A 22883-nucleotide genomic window follows, 5' to 3' on the forward strand; every position below is an offset into this window, starting at 1 on the left:
ACGATCAAGCTACATTCTTTTTGAATAAGCTACCTGAAAAATATTTCCATTTCATTCAACGCATTATCTCATTGCCCTGATTGCCGACCTTCTATGAGTTTGAGTTTAAATTCTTGCGTTACATAGCGTTGCACAATCAAGTCCACAATAAGTCCTCCATATGTTGGGAATAAAGGGCCACTGCGCCTTTTATATGTACACGGGTGTGAACGCACCCTTAGCAATTGTACTTTCATATATCTATCTCAAAAACCTAAAAGAGGTACACTCTATTGTATCCACACATCATGCATCTCTCACTCTCCACTCTCCATTGCTGCTCGTATTTTTTCTCTCAATCTGCCATCGCCATCACTAACCATTGCATCTCCACTGCGCATCAGGCACCTCAATTTGGTATCAGAGTGTCGTTTGTCGCAAGCGCGCTTCTCAGAGTCTGTTCGAGCTGTGTAAGCTCCTCCCACACAGCTGTCTCAGTTGTTGCAGATTGCAAATCGTGCAGGTCGCACGTCACGCAAGGCGCAGGTTGCAGATCGCAGGTCACCGAGAGCAGTACACATGCCAGACGCAGGTCACAGCTCAGGCGACAGCTTTTCTGATTGGTGCAGGTTTAGGCGACAACTTTTCTGGTTGGCGCAGGTTCAGCACAAGTCACGCAAAGCTGTCCAGCAGTCAGGTGACAGTTTAGGCGACAGTTCCCAGGTCAACGCAGGTTAGGCGCTGGTCCCACACAGCAGCTAAAAATCACTTTTTTTCTTTCAAAGGTTCATCCTTTGGCAGCTTTTGCAGGCTGTCACGCGCGGGTATGCACAGATTGACAAATCCCAGAGATTGTGCTTGCATTTACTCTCGATTTTGGAGCTTCTAACGTATGCTCGGAGATTTTACTTGGCTAAGTAAAATTTGTGGAATTTGCACACATTCAGGTCTCAAAAATTGGGGCTTTTCATGTATTTGTAGAAATTGCACAATGACAAATACAATTTCCTGGAAATTAACACATTGGACCCCACACAATTTGGGGCTTTTGCAAACTTTGGAAAATTTGTGTCAAATTTGGTCTTGATATGCACTTGCAATACAATTTCTATGCAAATTAAGCACATTGAACCCCGGGCAAATTTGAGGCTTTCACAAAGTTTGTGAAATTTTGGCAGTATTGGATTGTGGAATCTACTTGAGAGTTATGACTGATGCAATTTGAGTAGTTTGAGCAAAGAAATTTTGGGGCTTTTACACGTGTAGGTCAAATTTGTGCCCATGGATGCATTTGGAGCAGAAATTGCAGCTAAAATTTGGGGCTTTCTCATGCAATTTGATGTATTAGCCTGTGGCACAATTGCAATTACTTGTGGTGTGCTGTAGCACACATTTTGTGACTCTGAAAATTGATTTGCAGATCTGAAATTTCTGCAATTACTTGGTTTTCAATTGCTAGTTGGTACTTATTTTATACCTTGGTCATTTGTGTGACACTTGGGCTTACATTTATTGACTTTTGAGTCATTCTTGGGCTGTGAAACATGGTTGGCAACAGAGATAGCAACAATCTTTTGCACATTAGCCCATAAAGACAAAAGGGGTAAAACCAACAACCATGGATCAAGATGAGTGAAATGAGTTAGATCAGCTTGCACCCTCTACCATAGAGCTTTCAATGTCAGACACTTTGCTATTTAACATAGAGAAATTAAAATCTGCTTGTGAGATGTGGCAAAAACTTAAGTTATATGCTTAGAAAAGTGTAGCAAGCAAGGTTTATTGGTTGAAATTTTGATGGACCTTTGTATGAAGGAAGGTACAGCTATGTCTTTACATTTGAATGAGTTTTAACTCTATTTTCAGCCAAACGATTGCTTTGGAGTTCAACATCAATGAGGAGCTCAAGGCAACATTTTTGCTATGCTCTTCGCCTAAAAGTCGGGACACTTTTGGGACAGCAATGAGTAAGTCCAATGCCATGCTGTTATATTCAAATGTGGAAAGCTCTTTACTCATGGAAGAGCTAAATAGGTAAAATAATTCAGCAAACAAGTCTTCCAATGCACTGCATACTAGAGGCAAATCCCAACAAAAGGGCAAGTCTGAAAACAAAGCATGCAGCAAGTTCGTGGAAAAAATGTAGAATACCATCGTTGTGGCAAGAAAGGGCACTTCAAGCAGAATTGCTTTAAGTGGAAGAAAGAGAAGGGTAAGTGCAAAAGCACTGATGATAGCAAAGATGACAAAAAGGACAACCAACATGCAAAGAAGAGCAGTGTGAAAATAGAGAGAATCAATGTAGTCAATCACGAGAGTGTCAATGGGAGTGATGTACTATTTGCTTCTTCTTTTAGTGCCCAGTCATTGATTGCAGATTCTAATTATGACATGCACACTTGGATTCTTCATTGAGGTGATTTATTCCATGTGACACCACACCATAGTGGCTTTCTGACTATAGTGGTAATAGACATGGTGTTGTCCACTTCGGGGACAACTATGCATGTGACATTGCAAGGATTAGCAGTGTGTAGTTGGCATTTTACCATGGTTCATTGTTCACCTTGCATAATGTGAGGCATGTACCCCAGCTCAAAAAGAGCTTGATCGACACAAGACAGCTAGATGATGAAGGCTATCACACCACTTTTGGGGATGGCAAATGAAAGACATATAAGGGATCTAGGATTGTTGCTAAAGGCTCTAAGAGTAACACTCTGCATCCATTACATGTATCTAGTGTGCATGACCATGTTGTCGCCATAACAGAGCAGCCAAGTGTATCTTTGTGGCATGGCCGATCAGGACACATGAGTCAAACTCGAATGAAAGTGCTTTCTTGTTTGGGTTATTTGTTGTGTTTGAGATATGCTGATTTCGACCATTGTGATCATTGTATATTTGATAAGTATGCTCAAATGTCACATAAAAAGTCTCTTTCGTTAAAGTCTTCACCCTTAAGAGTTGATACATTCAAATGTATGTGAGATGCTAGGGTTGTCTCTAGGGGGAAAGAAATATTTTTATCACGTTTATTAATGATGCCACACCAAAGTATGGATTTATCCAATCCGTCGTGAAGATGAGGCCTTAAGTTTTAAAAATTCCTAGCACTTGTTGAAAATATGACCAGCAAAACATTAAAGTGTCTTCACTCTAGTAATGGCAGGGAATATGTGTCATAAGCCTTTCAAGTCTTTTGTGACAACAAAGGGATAAAGAGGGAGCTCACTGCCCCTTATAATCCACCCCAAAACGGTGTTGCAGAGCCCATCAATAGGACTATTCATGAGAAAGTACGTACCATGCTGTCTCATGTTGCATTACCCCATGGATTTTGGACAAAGGCTGTTATGACAGCCATACACTTGATAAATCAATCACCAAACACATCTTTAGGGAGGAAAGCCCCTCAAAAAGTGTGGTCGGGCCTTCGTATGCACACTTGAGAGTGTTTGGCTACGAGGCATTTGTGCACATACGCAACGAATAACACAACAACTTGGAACCAAAGTCCTATAAATGCATTTTCCTAGAATATGGTGACAAGGGTGAAATGGGGTATAGATTATGGAATCCCTAGAAAAGGAAATTGTACGCAATAATGACATTATCTTCTGAGAAGATCGCATGCATAAACAACCCGAAAAGACTAAGGAAGTCAAAAGGTTGTGTTCTGAGAAGAACTACCTGTAGGACAGCAAAGAATGCCCATTGTACAGCAACAAATACTTGCAGTAAATGACCCTATGAATGCAAAGAATGATGCTGAAATTGATTAACAAGAAGTTACCCATGATATACCACAGTTTCAGCAAGAAAATGTACCATTAGAACAATCGGAACAAGTAAGACAGCATGCTAAACCATTTGAACAAGTTCTTAGGATAAACGGGCCAATAAAGTGTCATCTAACAATCCTCCATTATAACTTTTTTTTCCAAGTGAGTTACATAAATGTTTTTGAATAGTCTAACCATATATATCATATGGAGCTCACAAAAAAAAACTTTGGGTCATTTTGATGTTTCTATCAAATAGCTCTAGTTATAAATAAAGGGTTCATAAAAGAGTGACAATGAGGGGCCAATAGAGTGACACTCAAGGATGCAATGTTTTAAGGTCTTACAAAATTCAAAATATAAAAAATTTTACATGGTTCAATTGTTTAACTCACATTAAACTTATATATAATATGAAAAAAATCGTTTCATAATGTTGAGTGACTCAAAAAGCTTCATCTTTTTCGCAAATTTGTCACTCAATTGGGATGGGGTATGTTTTGTTTTTGGGGAGCGTCACTTTATTGGCCCCTTTACCCTAATGCAGATTTGCAAACTGAACAGCCAACAAACATTGATCATTGGGTTTGTAGATCGACCAGATATATCAAACAGCCAGATAGGTTTGTTCCTGGTGCAAATTATGTTGCTAATTATATCATGTTGACAGATTGTGCTAAACCATTATGCTTCAGGAAGCAATAGACAGAGAGAACAGCAAGAAATGGTATAAAGCTATGTTGTCAAAGATGGAATCTCTAAAGAAGAATGGCACTTGGGATTTAGTGCATTTGCCCAAGGGACAAAAAGTCCTACCATGCAAATGGTTTTAAAATATGAAAGTCACTTCTGGTTCCTCGCCGAAGTACAAAGCACAGCTTGTTGCAAAGAGGTACAAGCAAGAACATGGGATTGATTTTGATGAGATCTTTTCTCATGTAGTCAAGATGATTACTTTGAGAACCATATTGGGTTTGGTTGCATGTGAGGATATGGAGCTCATACAAATGGATGTAAAGATGGCTTTCTTACATGGTGATTTGCATAAGGACGTATAATGCAAGAGCCAGAAGGTTTTGGCCACCAAGGGGCAAGAAAAGATGATATATAAACTCAACAAAAGCTTGTATGGGCTGCACCGCATGAATGATATCATAAGTTTGATACATTCATGCAATCTCAAGGATTCAAAAGGAGTCAAGTGGATCACTGCTTATATACCAAGAGGCAGCAAATGGCAGCCATAGTAGCCAGAAACGTTAGAAACGTTTAGAAGCGAAACGTCAAAAACGTGTTTCGTAAGTTTCTTTCAAGAGGGGGTAAAATAAAAAACGCGGGTTTTTTAATATAGGGATTTTTAATAGTTTTGACTGGGAAAAGAGATTCTAAACCTCTATGGAACTCTCTCTTAAACAAAGAATGGCTAATTGAGCTTGAGTGATAATAGAGTCAATTGACAATAATACATTATATGTTACATATCCATGATCCATTATTGACTTCTCACTTATGTCAAAGTTAGTCTTTGGACTCTTTGGACAAGCCACACTATGGTTTAGAACTCAAACATTATGATTCATATATATGATACAAAGAAAATTAAAATTAACATGTAAATAGCCTATCTATAATATGGACTGAGTCAAGTTGCAACATCATGATTCTCATTTCAAAACAAACTTACAAAATGTCAAAATCAAGAATGAATCGTAATATATCATAAATAACTCATAAATGAGACTAAAGTCGTATAATATTCAAATCTCAAGACAAGAATAGATACTAGATTGACAAAGTCCAATAACTTAACAAAATCACCAAAAAATAAGTCTCTCATCCAAAATCTTGAGCCCTCATGAGTCATTACACATCATCATCATCATGTTTAATATTGCCCATTAGTTTTTGTCAAAAAAACCATGTTTTGGGTTTCAACTCACAAAAAAAATAAAAAAAGTTAAAAACGCCCACATTTTTTACTCTTAGAAACGTTTCGTACTTTAAGAAACATTTCGTAAGTTTCAAATTCAAAGAAATGTGTTTCTTAGTTGCTATGATGGCAGCCTTATTATATTGGTTTTGTATGTGGATGGCATGCTAATTACTGGTAGGGATATTCATGCTTCAGATGCATTGAAGTAAAACCTACACAATAGTTTTGACATGAAGGATCTTAGTGAGACAAATCACATTCTTGGCATACATATACTCAAGGACAAATCAAAAGGTCTTCTTTATATATCACAACAAGAGTATGTATCCAAGATTTTGCAGTGTTTCAATATGGAGGGGGAGAAAGCAATTAGCGTACCATTGCTTCCATATGTGAAACTCAGCGCAAAGGATAGCCTTACATCTGATGATGAAAATGCTAAAATGGCTAAGATTCCATGTGTTTCAGCTGTGGGTAGCTTGATGTATACTATGGTTGCCACACAATTTTGATCTTTAGAAAGATCGTATGCAGGGTATCCTGTTTCTGAAGGATTGTGATATTGCTTCGGAACAAGAAAAGCATGTTGCTTTGTCAGATGAGGAATGGGCTATCAGCGGAGTGCGCGAGGATCGAGAGATGCGATGTTGTGGTTCGCATAGTGAGAGAGAGTGAGTGCAGAGTAGAGCGAGAGAGAGAGAGAGAGAGAGAGAGAGAAAGAGAGAACAAGACTCGATGTGGGTACAATCTCTAAGTACCACTTTAGGTTTTTGATAATATATATATAGTACATGTGTAAGGATGCATGTACACTTGAATACCGTAAAAGGTACGGTGACCCTTTATTCCCAACAACTTCCCACCTAAAGGCAACGTGCCTGAAGGTAGAGAAAAGAATCAGCTAAGTCTATGTATGTACAAAGCTAAAATACACATATACTATCCAACCCCCATCATCTAGCGGCAATGAGCAAACCGCTCCACTGGAAGACCCTTCATGAGAAGGTCTACACGGTTATCATTGATATGTACCTTGACAAGCTCAATGCTCTTGCTGTCAAGTACATCCCTGATAAAATGATACTTCACCTATATGTGCTTTGTCTTTGCATGCATGATAGCACTCTGACTATCACAGTGGAGGATAGGAACCTTTGTAATGCCAAGCTCTCTCACCAAACGTGAAAGCCATAAAGCCTTCTTGTATGCCTCAGTGGCAGCCACATACTCAGCCTCTGTAGTAGACAATGCAACACACTTTTGCAGTCTGGATATTCAAGAGACTGCTCCCCCTATGAACGTGAACACATATATTGAAGTAGACTTTCTACAGTCAGAATGACCAGCATAGTCTGCATCCATGAAGCCAACAACAAATGACTTTTGCTTCCCAAAGCATATGCACAAATCCTTTGTGCCCTTAAGGTATCTCATGATACCCTTTACTACTTCCCAATGCTTTTTGCCAGGATATACCATGTACATACTAACTACTCCCACCGCAAATGCAATATTAGAACGTATAGCAACCATAGCATACATCAAGCTACCAACAGTTAAAGCATAAGGATATCTTGGCAATCTCAACCTTTCCATCATCAGATGTAGAGCTGTCATCTGCACTAAGTTTCACATATGGAGGTAACGGTACACCAATGACTTCCCCCTCTCCATATTGAAATGCTGCAAAACCTTAGTAATATACTCCTGCTTTGACAGATAGAGAAAACCTTGCGATCTATCCCTAAGTATACGTATGCTATGATTGGCCTCACCAAGATCCTTCATATCAAAGCTACTGTGTAGGCTTTGTTTCAAGGAGTCCAAAGCATGAACATCCCTGCCTGCAATCAACATGTCATCCACATACAAAACCAAGAGAATAAGACTGCCATCTATTGCCTTCTTGGTGTATAAGCAGTGATCAACTTGAGATCTATCAAATCCCTGAGACTGCATAAATGTATCAAATTTATGATACCATTCTCGTGGTGCCTCTTTCAACCTATACAAACTCTTGCTGAGTTTACATACCATGTGCTCTTTTCCCTTTGCAACAAAACCCTCAGGCTGTTGCTACATATAGATCTCCTCATCCAAATCACCATGTAATAAAGTTGTTTTTACATCCATCTATATGAGTTCCATATCTTCAAATGCAACGAAGCCCAAAATGGTTCGTAAAGTAGTCATTTTGACTACATGAGAGAAAATTTCATCAAAATCAATTCCATGTTCTTGCTTGTGCCCTTTAGCAACCAATCATACTTTGTACATTGGCAAAGAACCAGAAGTGACTTTCATTTTGTAAACCCATTTACATGGTAGCAATTTCTGCCCTTTAGGCAAATGCACCAAATCCCAAGTGCCATTTTTCATGAGAAATTCCATCTTTGACAACATAGCCTTATGACATTTCTTACTGTCTTTTCTGTCCATTGCTTCCTTGAAGCATGATGGCTCACCACAATCTGTCAACATGACATAATCAGCCACATAATGGACACCAAGAACAAACCTATCTGGCTGTCTTTGCATTCTGGTTGACCTATGGACCCAATGATCAAGATTTGCTAGCTGTTCAGCCTACAAATCTACATTAACTACTTGCTGTTCTACAAGTTCAGCATGTTGTACAGCCGGTTCAAGTTGTTCCAAAAGGCATCTGTTCTTGCGGAAATTGTGGTACATCATGGGCAATATCTTGCTGATCATTTTCAGCATCATTCCTTGCATTTTCAAGGCCATTTACAGCATGTATTTGCTACTATCCAACGGGCATTCTTTGTTGTCCTATTGGTACATCTTCCCGGAATACAACCCTTCTAACTTCCTCAGTCTTTTCAGGCTATTTGTGCATGCAATCTTTCCGAAAGATAACATCATTGCTGCATATAATTTTCCTTCTTTTTTTCAGGATCCCATAACCTATACCCCATTTCACCCTCATCACCATATCCTAGAAAAATACATTTGCAAGACTTTGGCTCAAGTTTGTTGTGTTCTTCCTTACGAATGTGCACAAATGCCTCACAACCAAACACTCTCAAGTGAGCATAAAAAGGTTGCTTGCCCGACCACGCTTCTTGAGGGACTCCCTCCCCCCCCCCGAAAGACGTTTTTGGTGACTGATTAATCAAGTGTACAACTGTCCTAACAACCTCTGTCCAAAATCCATTAGGTAAAGCAGCATGTGACAGCATTGTACAAACCTTGTCTTGAATGGTCCTATTGATACGCTCTGCAACACCATTTTGAGATGGATTATGAGGGGCGGTGATGGCACTTTGACTGTTAGTGAACAAAGGAGTAGGCTCGGTAACAAATACATCCAAATCAGCTAGCAAGCATCTAATCCATACACATTCAACTATGGTAGTGAAAGCTACCTTGTATTCAGCTTCACTTGACGATGTGGCAACAGTGGATTATTTCTTGCTAAGCCAAGATATGCAAGATGAGCCAAGAAAGAAACAAGTGCCACTAGTGGAGTGACGTGAATCATAATCACCAGCCCAATCAGAATCACTGTAAGCATGTAACTGAAGTGGTCCCCCTTTGGCATAAAGCAATCCAAGAGATCTAGTATCCTGCAAGTAACGAAGGACACGTTTAACAGCTTGCCAATGTGACATGTGTGGCTGATGCATATATCTGCTCATGGCTGAAACTGCAAACTCTATGTCCGGCTTAGTGTTGCATAGGTAAATAAGGCATCCAACTGCTGGAGCATATATGTGTATATCAAACAAATCACTGTCATCATGTAATGACAGCTTTAGTCCAAGTTCCATTGATGTACACACTTTTACCAATGTATCTTGACTGTGATAAACCAATATCTCTAGTATCATGTATGAACTAAATGCCCAAGTACTAATGCAAAGACCCTAAGTCTGACATCTCAAAAGTTTGCTGCAAATTTTGTGTAAATGCTGAAATCTGATCAGCATGTGTTCCTGTGAGCTAAAGGCCATCAACATATAGACAAATGATCAGCATGGATCCCCCCTCTTTACATACGTAAAGGGTAGACTCAAACAAGTTGTTTATAAACCCTTGACTGAGTAAAAAGGCATCAATCTTTGCATACCAAGCTCTAGGAACTTGTTTCAAGCCATATAAAGCCCTTTTCAGCTTGCAAACCAAGTGTTCGGATCCCTCAACTGCAAAACCAATGGGCTGCTGTACATATACTTCTTCATGAAGTTCCCCATGTAAAAATGCAGTTTTAATATCTAATTGATGCACAGTCCATCCATAATGGGCAGCCAAAGCAACCATAGACCTAATGGTAGTCGTTCAAGAGGTAGGAGCAAATGTCTCCTCATAGTCAATGCCTTAATTCTGTGCATAGCCCTTAGCTACAAGCCTTGCCTTATATTTGCCAATGAATCCACCTGCATTCCTTTTCAGCTTGTAGACCCATTTTGTTCCAATGGCTTTCTTCCCAATGGGCAAATACACTAAATCCCATGTTTGATTCTTAATGATAGAATCAAATTCAGCTTGCATTGCTGCCATCCAATGCAGACTATGTTGTGCATCCTCAAAACATTCAGGCTCCTTATCATCAACTGTACTTGCTGCCATAACAAACTCCATGGTATGTGTAGTATCATGCATACGAGCTTGCCTTCGAGTGCGACCAGCTATGGGTGCATCCAGATGACTATCTTTCATAGTCTGTAAATACCATCTAGGCATTTGTTTTGCCTCCTAACTGTGCACAAGCTCTTGCTGAATTTCAGATTCAGCACTTTGCTGAATATTCAAATCAGCCAACGGCTGCTTTTCTGCATTTTCCAACGGAGCAGCTGGCTGAACATTAAGTTCATTGCTGAAGCTCCAACTGAATCACCAAATGAAATGGGCAGCAGTCCTTCAAATACATCATGGGCACCCTAATATGTGTCAAAACCAGCAAGGGATGATTCCGATTTTTCATCAAAGAGTACATCCCTATTGACAAATACCTTTTTAGGGACAGGACCATAGAGTCTATAGCCTTTGCTCTCACTACTATATCCCACAAAAATGCATTTGACAGCCTTGTTATCCAACTTTTTTCTGAGTACCTGAGGAATGTATGCATATGCAAGACACCCAAAGGTACAAAAGTGCTCAACAGAAGGTTTCCGACTGTTCCAAGCCTCAAAATATTCTTTAATGCTTTGGTGGGGCATCTGTTTAAAACATGGCAAGCACACATTATGGCTTCCATCCAAAAACTGTGGCAAGCTCTTTGCTTTCAACATACATCTAGCCATCTCCATGAGTGATCGATTCTTCCTCTCTGCAATCCCATTCTGCTATGGAGTATAAGCAGTAGTGAACTAATGAACAATGCCCTTCTGCTTTAAAAAAAAATTCAGCATAGAGGACATATATTCCCTCCCTCGGTCCGAACAGAGAATGCACTAACTATAACCTGGTTGTGGCTCTAAAAGCAACATCACAGGGAAACGAAAACCGATGAATTTTCCCCAAAATACATTCTTCGCACAAGTGCTCAGGAGGTCTCTCCAAAAGAGGTAATCCATCTAGCATCTGTGTACGCTGTAAGTCCATCAAGCTACCATAGTTGGCATGCCCCATGCGAGCATGCCATAACTCCACCTGTAACATAGCAGGAGTAAGAGTGGATGCTAAGTACGCTGACTGATCAACTGAAAGAGCATCTAACTCATATAACCCATGACATAAAGTGCCAGTCAAGACCAAAGTCATGTGTTCCTTATCTCTCACCATGCATCTGTCATCATCAAAGGTAACCTGCAATCCACAACGTGCCAAAGAAAAAATAGAGAGCAAATTCTTCTTTATTCTTGGCACAAACAAAGCATCCTGTAAGCGGAGAATAGAGCCATCAATGGCTATGAGCACAATCTCCCCAATACCTCTAACAGGGTATGATGCATTGTTGGCACACTGTACAGACTTGCCAACTGGAGCTGCACCAACAGAAGCAAATAAATCTCTGCGAGATGTGATGTGCCTAAAAGCATCACTATCAAAGAACCAAGTGCTTGCATCCTCAGTAGAGCTAAATGCTCTCTCGGCCCAAGAAGAGTCATAACTGCATGTATAAAAGCAATAGTTCCTATCTGCAACAAAGGACGTTGACTCAATAGTAGTGGAAGGAGCATCAGAAACAGACATTCTTCTCCTTGGCGCGATGCGCTTTCTACACTCAGTGATGTAATGGCCTAGCTTCTAGCAATAATGGAATTTGTCTTTCTTGGCTTGCGTGCCCCCTTGTTTTTTATTACCCTGTGAAGTACCTGAAGTCCCAGAGCTCTGCGGAGCATTCTTTACTTGGTTGCCTTTGCCCTTTTGTCTTGCCATAAAAGCCGGCTCAGAGGCTATGACATCCACACCACTATTTCTTCTTGTTTGCTCCTCCTCTAGAAGCAAACAGACTAACTGAAGAAAAGTAATCAACTGTGGGGCAATCCTTATGGTGAGGTTTAGCATCATATGAAAAGCCAAGTACGAAGGAGGTAATGAGTTCAATGTAGTAGATATCAGCTGTGCATCTGAGTAGCATTCATCGACATTCATAAGTTGCTCACGCAAGTCCTGAATTTTGTTCAAGTGATCCTGCATAGAATCACCCTCATCCATTTTCAATGTCTCAAGCTCTTTCTTTAAGAAAGAGATACGGGTCTCATTCTTACCAGCAAACATATGCTCCAAAGTTAGCTAAGCTTCTCATGAAGAAGCTGCACACCGAATGTGAGGAATGATGGACCGTTGAACTGCCAATGGAATCGCCAACAAAGCCTATCCCATGCTTTTTGAGCTACTGATCTTTGGATAAGTGGCTGAAGTGGAGCAGGCTGAACAAGCTGAGATGCCCGTTGTCTACGTCCTCCTGGAGGAGCAGTAGCAAGAGCCACAACTCTGGGCCTAACTTCTTCTCTGCTCACATAGTCCCAAAGATTTTTCGCAACCAGCACATTTTTCATCATGAAGGACCAAAGTGAATAGTTGTTACCATCCAATCTGGCCTCCTTGGATATACAAGTAAATACATCCCCTCCTTGATTTGCCATGATAATCAATACCAAAAGAAGCAAAAGAGCAATGTCCAAGCTAGGCCAACCTGGAAATCTCCAAAATTTCTAGAAATTACAACAAATAGCTTGTTGCAATTAGTACATTGAAGTACACTCTGTCAAAACTGTCTACAATACACGCAGTCCAAGGTGCATTCAATGCTCAGCAACATTATGAGCAAAAACCCCAAAATTGTCAAAAACAGTCTATTTCAGACTGAGACTGCAGTACATTTGGCAATGTCTTCACAAAGCACAAAAGCCCCAAAATTTCACAAAATCTCTGCGCGAAATGTGTCCCAGACACTTGCAAATGCAAAGATATGCTGCCCAGGCACAATCCTTTTCCTACGAGTAAGATTTGAAATAAAAAATTAATTAAAAATGTCATTTTACCTTAAATTTAAATGACATACTAGCTTGTGTGACAGGCCAAAGGTGCTGGCAAGGCTGCAGTGGTATTGGTGGCACTGGCAAGAAGAGTACCACTAGATGGCGCACTGCAGGGTAGGGGGCGTCTTAGTCCAGGCGTCAAGTGTCGCATTCCAGGCGGCAGACGGGTAGTAGGCGTCAGGCGGCAAAGTCTAGACGGTGGCAAGGCAAGAGGCGGCAAGCGCCTGAGGTCCAGGCGGCAGAGTCCATACGGGCGTAGGAGGGGCTGAAGGCAGCAAACACTAGGAGCAGGGCCACAAGGGCGGCACATAGCAGGGTGGTGACTGCAAGAGACAAAGCAAGAAGGTGTAGCACCAGAGGACTGCGCAGAGACTAGAGGCGATGTTGGGGGCGGCATTGGACTGGAGGCAATCGGGCGCTATTTGGCAGCCCTTCAGGTCTGAAGATAGAGTTGTTTGTTGGACTAAGTGCTGAGAAGCTAGAGCTCTGATACCAAATGTGAGAGGCTGATAGGATCGAAGCTCAGCTGAGAATGCAGTAGACAGTGTGGAAAGTGAAGCACGACACTTAATGCAATAGACTGAAAGAGTGTAAGCTCAAAGTACAAAGTAAAACCCTTCAACCTTAGGGTTGTAGGGGGTGTTCACACCCAAACATGATAAGTGCCCGTAAGTGTGTAACATAAGCACATACAAAAGAAGAGAATAAGGGGGGGGGGGGGGGGGGGGGGGGGGGGGGGGGGAGGGGAGGAATGAGGGGGGTTTTGGAGAGAAAGGAAACCTCTCGTACCGAGAGTAAAAAGTGCCCCCAGTGTCATACTAATCACCGACATTCCTCTGTGAGCATAGGCGTGAGTAAAACCCAATAATTTCCTACCATTGTCAAAGAAAAAACACTTTAATGTCTTGCTGGTCTGATTTCCAACAAGTGCCAGGAATTTTTTTTAATTTATCCAAGGCCTCGTCTTTACGACGGATTGGATAAATCCATACTTTGCATGTAGCATCATCAACAAAAGTAATGAAATACTTCTTTTCCCCTAAAGATAACCCTGGCATCTCACATACATCTGAATGTACCAACTCTAAGGGTGAAGACTTTAGAGAAAGAGATTTTTTATGTGACGTTTAAGCATGCTTACCATAAATACAATGATCACATTATTCAAATCAGCATACCTCAAATACGGTAAATAACCCAAACGAGAAAGCACTTTCATTCCAATTTGAATCATGTGTCCCAACTGGCTATGCCACAAAGAAACGCTTGGCTGCTCGGTTATGGCGACTATATTGTTAGGCACGCTAGATACATACAAAGGATACAAAGTATCCTTTTAGAGCCCTTGGCAACAATGCGCGAATCCTTACAAATTTTCCATTTGCTATCCCCAAAGGTGGTATGATAGCCTTCGTCGTCTAGCTGCCTTGTGCTTATCAAGCTCTTCTTGAGCTGAGGTACATGTCTTACATTATGCAAAACAAACACAGAGCCATGCTGAAATTCCAATTTCACACTGTCCATACCTGCAATTTTACATGCATAGTTATCCCCCAAGTGGACAATACCACGTGCACCACCATTGTAGTCGGAAAACCACTCATGATGTGGTGTGACATGAAAAGACACACCTAAATCAAGCATCCAAGTGTGCATATCATCATCAGAATCTGCAATCAATGCATGTGCACTCAAAGAAGAAGCAAGAAGTACATCACCGTTGTCATTCTCATGAGTGACTACATTTACCTCCTCTATCTTCACACTGCTTTTCTTTGCAAGTTGGCTGGGTAGGAGGGAGAAGATAATGGTGTCCCTCAAATGGTACAGCAGAAAACAAAGTTTCTGGAATCTGAGTGTTGCCAATCCTACAACCTTCTATCTTCACTGGTGAAGAGAATCTTTACCTCTTTGACCACCTCTGCTTTGATACCATGCAATGAAATGGTAGGGTTTGCAGGGAGGAACGCAAAATATAGCAAATACAACAAAGAAACTCAAAAACACAAAAGATGGACAAGAAGAGTGAAGAATGATAATAAAACTCAAAACAATAGAATACACAACATAAATTTCATTATTGAATGTTTTATAAGGTTTCTAGAAGTTTAAAGTAATATTCAAACCAATTAAAAAGATTATTAGACCTAACAATTTGTACCTTGGGAGGTACTTTCTTTAGATTAATAACCCTCAAGATTATCAAGTCTAGTTGAGACTTCAATATTAGAAATAAAGAATTTGTAAGCTAGATTCCAAACCAATTGGGCTAGACAATATTGACAAGCTAGGAACAAACATATTGGTTCTAAGTAACCCATTCTTTGCAATGCCTGCACAAACGCAAAAGCAGCCCCCTCTAACTGTGAAGACGCAACCTGCTAGGGCTCTTTCCTCCGCTTCCTGAGCCTTCTTCAGTTGCCGGAGGTGATGAAAAAGTAAAATTTGCAATGGAAGGCCAAAAACGCAGCCTTCCTCCTCTTCAAACAGTAGCAACCTGCAGCAAATTCACCAACTGGACTCCTTTCCCGCATGCCCATGCTCGCTTCAGCCTTGTTCCGATGCGCAGCCCTCCCGCTCACCCTTGATGCTGGAAACGCAGCCTTGTGTCGCGCTGAAATCTCCTCTTTAGATAGGTTCTTCACTTAGTCAGTCTAACTTCACCGCTCTGATACCATGTCAGAGTGCAACGATGCGGAAGCATGGGACCAAGACTCAGAGAGAGTGAACACAGAGAGAAGAGAGAAAGAGACAATGAAACACAGAAAATCTGCAATGAAGAATGCTGTATAGGGATGCACACGGGTGCAGAGAGAATATCTGCATATGTCTCTGCCTTGAGGACCTCGATCTCCATCAGCCCGAGTGCTGTCTATCACCAGCAAGCTCTCTGTGTCAGATACAAGTGATAGACAAGTGCTGGAAAGGACTGCTATAAATAGCAGAAGAAAATAACAAGAAAATGGCCAGCATCAGGTCAGCTGCATTTAATGCAGCCGACTGCATAAAAACTGTATCCGACTGCTCAGCTTGGCCGACTGCAGACTCCCACGTGGCATCTACGTTGGCTGCTGATGTGTCCTACTGACGTGGCTGTTGATGTGTCCAGCCTGCTGCACTGTCCTGCTCTGATCTGGAAACTCTCCTAGCTGTCCAGGGAATGACAATCTCTAACAGTGATGACCTAATTGACTTAACTAATGACCCTAATGACTAATTAGCATTGAGACCAGCTCTGATACCGTGTAAAAGATGATCAGGAACATGCTAGTGGATCACTGATGAGCAAGAAGACAATCATAATGCACCATAAGTAATGCCAAAAGAAAACAATTGATATTACTCAAGCATAATGTAAGTACAACTAAATGAGAATGTTCAAGTGAAATGGAGTGGGGATAAATGCCTTTTATAGGCTTACAGTAGGTGGTATTGGTAGGTGGAAAAAGGTGGAAGGGGACCATGGTATTCAACTACCAATGGTTTTAATAAGCCATGCATGCAATGTCGTAGTCTAAGGCTTATTTACAGTATGTTCCTTTGCCTTGTTGTTCATTACAAAGAGGCTACAAAGAGAGTGTGATTGCACATTTCTCAACAACCCTCCGGCCTAGTGACTCCTATAGGCTATGTTTTGTCGCAGCTTGCTGACATAATAATCATCTACAGCATCTCATTTTGCGTTTTCAATACTTTCCTTCATCAGCCTCTACTCTGACTGGTGGTTAGAGCACTCGGGATCCATCTCTAGTGGGCAGCACACATTAACACCTCCCTCAGCCCATTCGTGCAAGAGCAACCAGCTGTTGGACACCCATCGACATCTTCTAGAATCTTTCCTTCATTTACATCATTCATTCATTTACTTCAAAGTTCAAAGTTTTCTTTCTTCTCCATTTGTGTTTTTGCGTTTTGCATCTTGCATTTTGAGTTTTGCATTTGTGTTTGAGTTCTCTACGTTTCAATCGTGATCATACACTCGGTGTTTTCTTTTGCAAACTATAAAGTGTCTCCACATGATATAAGAGCCAATGCTCTTCTAAAGAGTTACCTACGGCTATCATTGTTTGCTTGGTTTGTTTTTTATTACACTATGCGTCATGTGTTGATTCATGATGGTTCAGACCACTCCATCTTCGGATCCTTTGATGTTGTCTCAAGCTCTTCTTTATGGTCTATGCATGGGCTAGTTTGCCACTTGGCACACGTTGGGAGAACATGCCATGCAAGGCTGGAAGGGACCATTCTAGGTCTGTGACCCTAACACCTCATAGTAGAGAGGCAACGATATTTCTTCCTGCGACCAAGTGGGCCATTTTTGCCAGAGTGTCTAGTATCTCTACTGTTTGGAGATTTTCCTTTTTAGTGTGCTGTTTAGGAATGATTGAGTGTAATTATGATATCAAATTACCTATCATGCAAGTCCTAACCCAATAACAGGATCCTTCACTTCTTGTGGATCACTGTCAGCGCACTGAGCTAGAATACTTCTATCGACATGTTCAAAAGTAACCCACATTCATGATATACAGAGTGGCAGCAGTACACCAGGCTGAGATGAAGATGTATATGCACTAGAGGGAGCAATGTGCAGTCCTCCACAGTCTCTGGCAATCCTGATGAAGATGGCAGTTGTAATGCAGAGACCAGCAGTAAAACAAAGGTGTATGATGAACCCGATGACATCAGCAGCTCGTATGGGCTGCTAAGATGAAAACGACAGCAGAGTGGCCTGCTGTACAGCAAAATGCAGGCAGGAATGATGCTCTGATGAGGTCAGCTGCTAGACGACAATGTGGGCAGCAAAACCCAGGCTAGGAGTGCTCCAGATCAGGTCGCTAGCACATCACCTAGGTCACCAATGATGTTAACAGGCTGGTACAGGTCATGTGCAGAAGATAGGCTCCAAAACGCAAAGTATGCTGATCATGGCAGCAGGCTGACAATGATCCTCCACCGATGGCTTTGTCCTCCAGATGGGCAGCATGCTGAGATGGAAGGGATGCAGCTCCAGATGAGGAGTGGGCAGCAGTGTGTGGGCAGAGGGCTGATGGCTAAGGGTTGAGTGTGAATAATCTTGGATAAAGGGATGCACAAACAATTGACTCTATCTATAGAGGATTTTGGTGCAGTTGTCCTACTGTCCAAAAATAAAGCCATTTATTTTTTGTAATCAGCATTAATTACTTTTTGGGGATGTTATAAGGAGAACTAATTCAGATTACTGCACTATAGTTAATGATCAGTGCAAATCCTAATATTAGTGGCTCAACAAAGGGAATATGCATCAGATGTTGGGCACTAGATCCACTCAAATGGCAGCAGCAAAAGCCAGAAAACCGCAGATGCACTCAAATTGGACAAGGTATAGTGGTATTGACTTGTACTCTTTTACTGCAGGTGTGTCAATAGCCTGATAACATAGTTCATCCACATACTCTTGTGTATGATGGTAGCCTCAGCCCTGGCAACATGATCACATTCTTGTAGCAGTAGTTTCCCCTTTGTGCAGTAAACCAAGTCAGTTGGTTTATTCTTTCTGCACCCTTCTTGTGTCTTGTGGGGTGATGAGTCTTGTGCAGGTTATTGAGGCATACTTATAGCAGTGGCCTTGGGAATGACATGCTGCAAAAACAAATACCACTACCCCAAGTCTCTTTCATTTCAGCACAACTTCAAAACTTCCTTAAAGCAACTGAAAGCAACATGATTCTACTTTGAAGCTTCATTTTAATTCATGTAAGCTATGACACAACTCATATTATACTGAGCGAGCATTTGTCACAACCTCTATTGACTTGCATGTCTTACTTTCCACCCTCCCCTGCAATCAAGATGTCAAAGCCCTCACTTGGATCACCTTGAGCTTCCTAAGTAAACCTGGCTTAGCTCTCATGAATCTAGCACATCTTATGAAACTATGCAAGGTTCCCTAAAGTATTAATACGTGTACAATGATAAAGGTAATAAACAGTCAAGAATTTGCAGTTTTGCATACCTTCTCAGCTAATCCATTGATCATGTCATCATAAACAGGTGTACTGTTTCCGAACACCACAAAATTGTAAGGGACACTATATGGCAGATAACTCAGAGCCTGTTCAAAAACATCAATGCAGAAGCCATGGACTGAAGTTGCATTGCTGTAGTTACCAGACCAGCTCACAAACTGCTTAAACCCTGACTTGTTGGGAACAGCTATATTCAAAGGCCTACCATTCTTTGGAAGCACCCAACCACGAGGAGTTGCAACAGTATTTCCAGGCCAGATGATGTTAAATGTCCCATTTTGAGAAGATGTGGATAAAAGGATGTCCAAACTTGCATTTCTACTGTGACCAGAAGAGGAGACAGACAACTGTGTTACATTGTTCCAATGGCCAATCACGTTTAATTTCCGTCCTACCACATTAACAATCTCAAATTCAGACCGTACAAGGTCACCTTTCACACCCACTTGTATAAGACCTGAAGTTCCAGAAAACTTTGTTTGCAGGATTTTTGTGTGTAGCAGTGGCCCTTCACTTAGAATTTTCAGCCTTCCAAGCTCTGAAGTACCCCCTGACTCTGTCCTTGAGATGGCAAAATCTTTGAAAGTGAAGTTGAAACCATCATTAAGAAAGCTATTTAAGGCATGAGCAATCATCCAAGTTGCATCATAAGCATACAGACCATATATATGGGAACCATTGGAATTGTTGCTCCAATTCTTCCACTTGGAAAGAAATGATAGGAATTCAGGTGACTCAGAATAATAGGCCCTTGTCCCAACAACACCCTCTAAAGTGTTGAGAGCATCAGTATCAAGCTCTGTAGAACCCAAGGTGTCAGCCATTGAGTCCGTTATAATCCACACATAGCCAGCAGTCATCATACCAAGATATTTGGCCTCAGAAAGGAGCATGAATCCAAGATACTGTGGCATATGAACGACAAAAACCCGTGTCTGCATAGCAGCCAACTCTGTGAGAATGCTACCGATACCTGTCCTGTTGATATCTGGAGGCAAAGCTTCCTTTTGCACTAGCCTAGCTCCTACAGGCCCAAGTGCATCACTCAAAGCTGCAGCTCCATTTGTTCCAAAGTCATCATCTATGTACAAAGCAACCACCTCCCTCCAGCCATAATTTCCAATGAATGCTGCTATTGCTTCCATTTGTACAGAATCTGTATGAGCTATACGGAAAAAGTATGGATACTGAAACTCTGAAAGAGCTGGATCTGTTGCAGCAAATGACAGCAGAGGGATTTGTGTGGAACCACCTATATGTGCAACAAAATGCGAAACTGCTGTGGATTGTGGGCCAACAACTGCTACCACCTCTTTTTGCAGAAGTTCCATTGCTGCAAACACATAAAGAATGATATGCTCATCTTCCACAAGGAACCTACTAAATCATACCTGCATCTGAAGTAATAACAGAACTGATTTATGAAACAATGTGAAAACTGGATGCAATCTGACTAGATGGTTTAATGAAGCAACAGAAAAGCGGAACACATACAGTCACACAAGTACACAGTCTATCCATAGCTGGTGCTGCACTCATGGATCTTATAGCACTGCATGATTGCACATCATTCCCTCTATAGCCTTATCTTGCTGTGTGGCAATATGGTGAAACTTCCCCAATCATTAAGATGAAGAGACTGTTCTATCAGAAGACTATCGACACTACAAAATTCTCAGATGTTTAGCTAGAACATCCTTTTTTTCATCTTTCAATGCCCTAAGCAGTGTATTACTCTCTTACACCATAAGTTGTGCTGCATGCATTCATCTTTTATCTTAGACTGATGCACTGAGCTTGACATAGCATGATTGCACATCTTTGATTCGCTTGCTATGTGGTAGAGCGATTTTCTCAATCTTAAATGATCAAGATGAGAAATAAAGTAGCCTCAGATGTGTTCTATCAGAAGACTGTACAAAGCTACACAGGTATCGGATGTAAAGCTAAGACACTCACACACACCAACACTCCATCCTTGGGGAGAGCCATTTTGGATAAAAGCTGATGCAGGAGTCTTAAAATCGCCTGATGTGCATGCAGTCTGGCAAGGAAGTGGAGCAACTGAAAGAGAAGTTGTTCTTGAAGAGGTAGGAGCCATGAGCCATGTACACCCCAAAAAGCACTTCTCAAACATGGGCATCCCTACCAATAGTGCTGAGGAAATTCGGACCCACACCTCGTGGCTATGAAGCTCATGTTTTAACCATTAGGCTGAGACAAATCTGTACGTCAGTTTTCCATATACACATGAACTTATAAACTGACTTCACAAAGAAAACTTTGTACACCTACCGGCCGCAGCGCCTAAAAAGGCACTGCAATTGGAGTCCAGGATATGAAGGACGATCTTTGATCGGTTCAGCAAGCTACTGTCCTTGTTGATTTCGGAGACCGCAAGCTCTACTGCAGACTTTGCAATCCTCCCAATGATTGTGTTTTCAGCAATTAAGCCGCCAATCTTTATTTCCGGAGGAGCAATGGCATTCGTTTGACAGAGGCAGAGAACGACGGCGCAGAGCGAAAGGCACCAGCACAGGCTCCTGCAGTCCATGATGAATGGAACAATGGAGGAGACCAGCTAAGATTGAGCTGAAAAAATCCCAGCTTGGGCCAAAATTTAGCCCCTGCGTGTTTCTGATTCAGCCTCCTTGCCAGGTTAAACTCGGAAACTGGTCGTCAGAGGCTCGAGCAAGGGTGTGGCTACTGAGAAGAGGCTGCCAATAAAGCAGAGCAGTTCTGGGAAGTGGGCCGGGAATGGGTTTGTACCATTCCCTTATGGAGTTCGGAAGGTAAGGCTCATGGGGTGGCTGCGCACGAGGCATTATGCAAGGCCCGCCTTTCTCTGTCTAGCAGCAAGGAGCCCGAACCCACAAAGACAGGACACCCTTCTTTCCGTAGGCAGGGTAGTTCAGGGCAGTAGTTTCAGTATCGGGTCCGCTCGGGAGTCGGGAGTCGGGACTGTAGGGCTGAGAGACGTGACGAGTCACGACAATCCTGGCCCGACCACCAGTAAAATTGGTTGATGATTGTACGTACTACTTTCCGGGGCTTGCGTTCTGGTGACAACAGACCAGGGTCAACGGTCAACCCAGCCTTGGGCCTTCACAAGTTCACAACCGACCAACTCGTGCCCAAATTTGATGGCTATTTTCCTTTTAGATTTGTATGTCAAAACATCTTCTCAAATCACTGCACACCCTCTGCTTAGGAAAATTGACAAGAGGGGTCCAAGATGGAGTGATTTGGGGGCTTCCACTCCCTAATGGATCAGAGGTGGCAATGCAAATAGTTTGGTCGAAGCTTTAGGCTCGGTGCGACGGCAACTAGTTTGGTCAAGGCTGGGTGCGATCGCAATGAAAATCATGACTAGCCTTCTGTCTCCTTTGTGTGAACTATGAAGCTAAAGGCAAAGTATGCTATAAGAAGATAAGAGAGCTTTCTTCTTAATACCATGGCTCTTTCGAAAAGGGGGGAGGATGGGGGGGCCGGGGCTACAAAAAGAGGGTGGATCCGAAGGGGAAAGAGGAGGGAGATCTCAACCAATTGGGGCATGCCATGTCAAAAGTGTGCCCCTTTGATATATATTTGTTGCCACTCATCTAAACCCAACCTTATTTTAAAATACCTCAACTTTTGTCAATCTAAATGGACTAGTCTTTGCTCCTTTTTCATTCAAGAGATCGATTAGCCAGGGGTGCCCATTTGGCACCCCTCTGGG

At 41.8% G+C, this 22883-nt stretch overlaps 1 protein-coding gene across 4 annotated transcripts in view; it reads right to left on the reverse strand.

Annotated features, from left to right (window-relative positions):
* LOC148026584 (glutamate receptor 3.3-like) overlaps positions 1-22105 on the reverse strand; it is a 42066-nt gene extending 19961 nt beyond the window's left edge. For 2 of the 4 annotated variants that reach the window (XR_015692849.1, XM_087691035.1), the window contains exons 1-2: positions 21458-22095; positions 19150-20495 (exon numbers count right to left, since the gene is read on the reverse strand). Coding sequence is in view for 3 of the 4 variants with exons in the window: in XM_087691035.1 (XP_087547161.1) it covers positions 19150-20495; positions 21458-21716 (1605 nt within the window). In the remaining variant the exon portion in view is untranslated. Of the gene's footprint in view, positions 1-19149; positions 20496-21121; positions 21298-21457 lie in introns of those variants that run through there. The other 2 variants (XM_087691036.1, XM_087691037.1) reach the window with 2 other exon arrangements.
* Between the last annotated feature and the right edge of the window lie 778 nt (positions 22106-22883).

Source organism: Lygodium microphyllum, chromosome 13, assembly GCF_053477565.2.
Source record: "Lygodium microphyllum isolate KBCC chromosome 13, Lygodium_microphyllum_v1.1.10, whole genome shotgun sequence".
Lineage (NCBI taxonomy): Eukaryota > Viridiplantae > Streptophyta > Polypodiopsida > Schizaeales > Lygodiaceae > Lygodium > Lygodium microphyllum.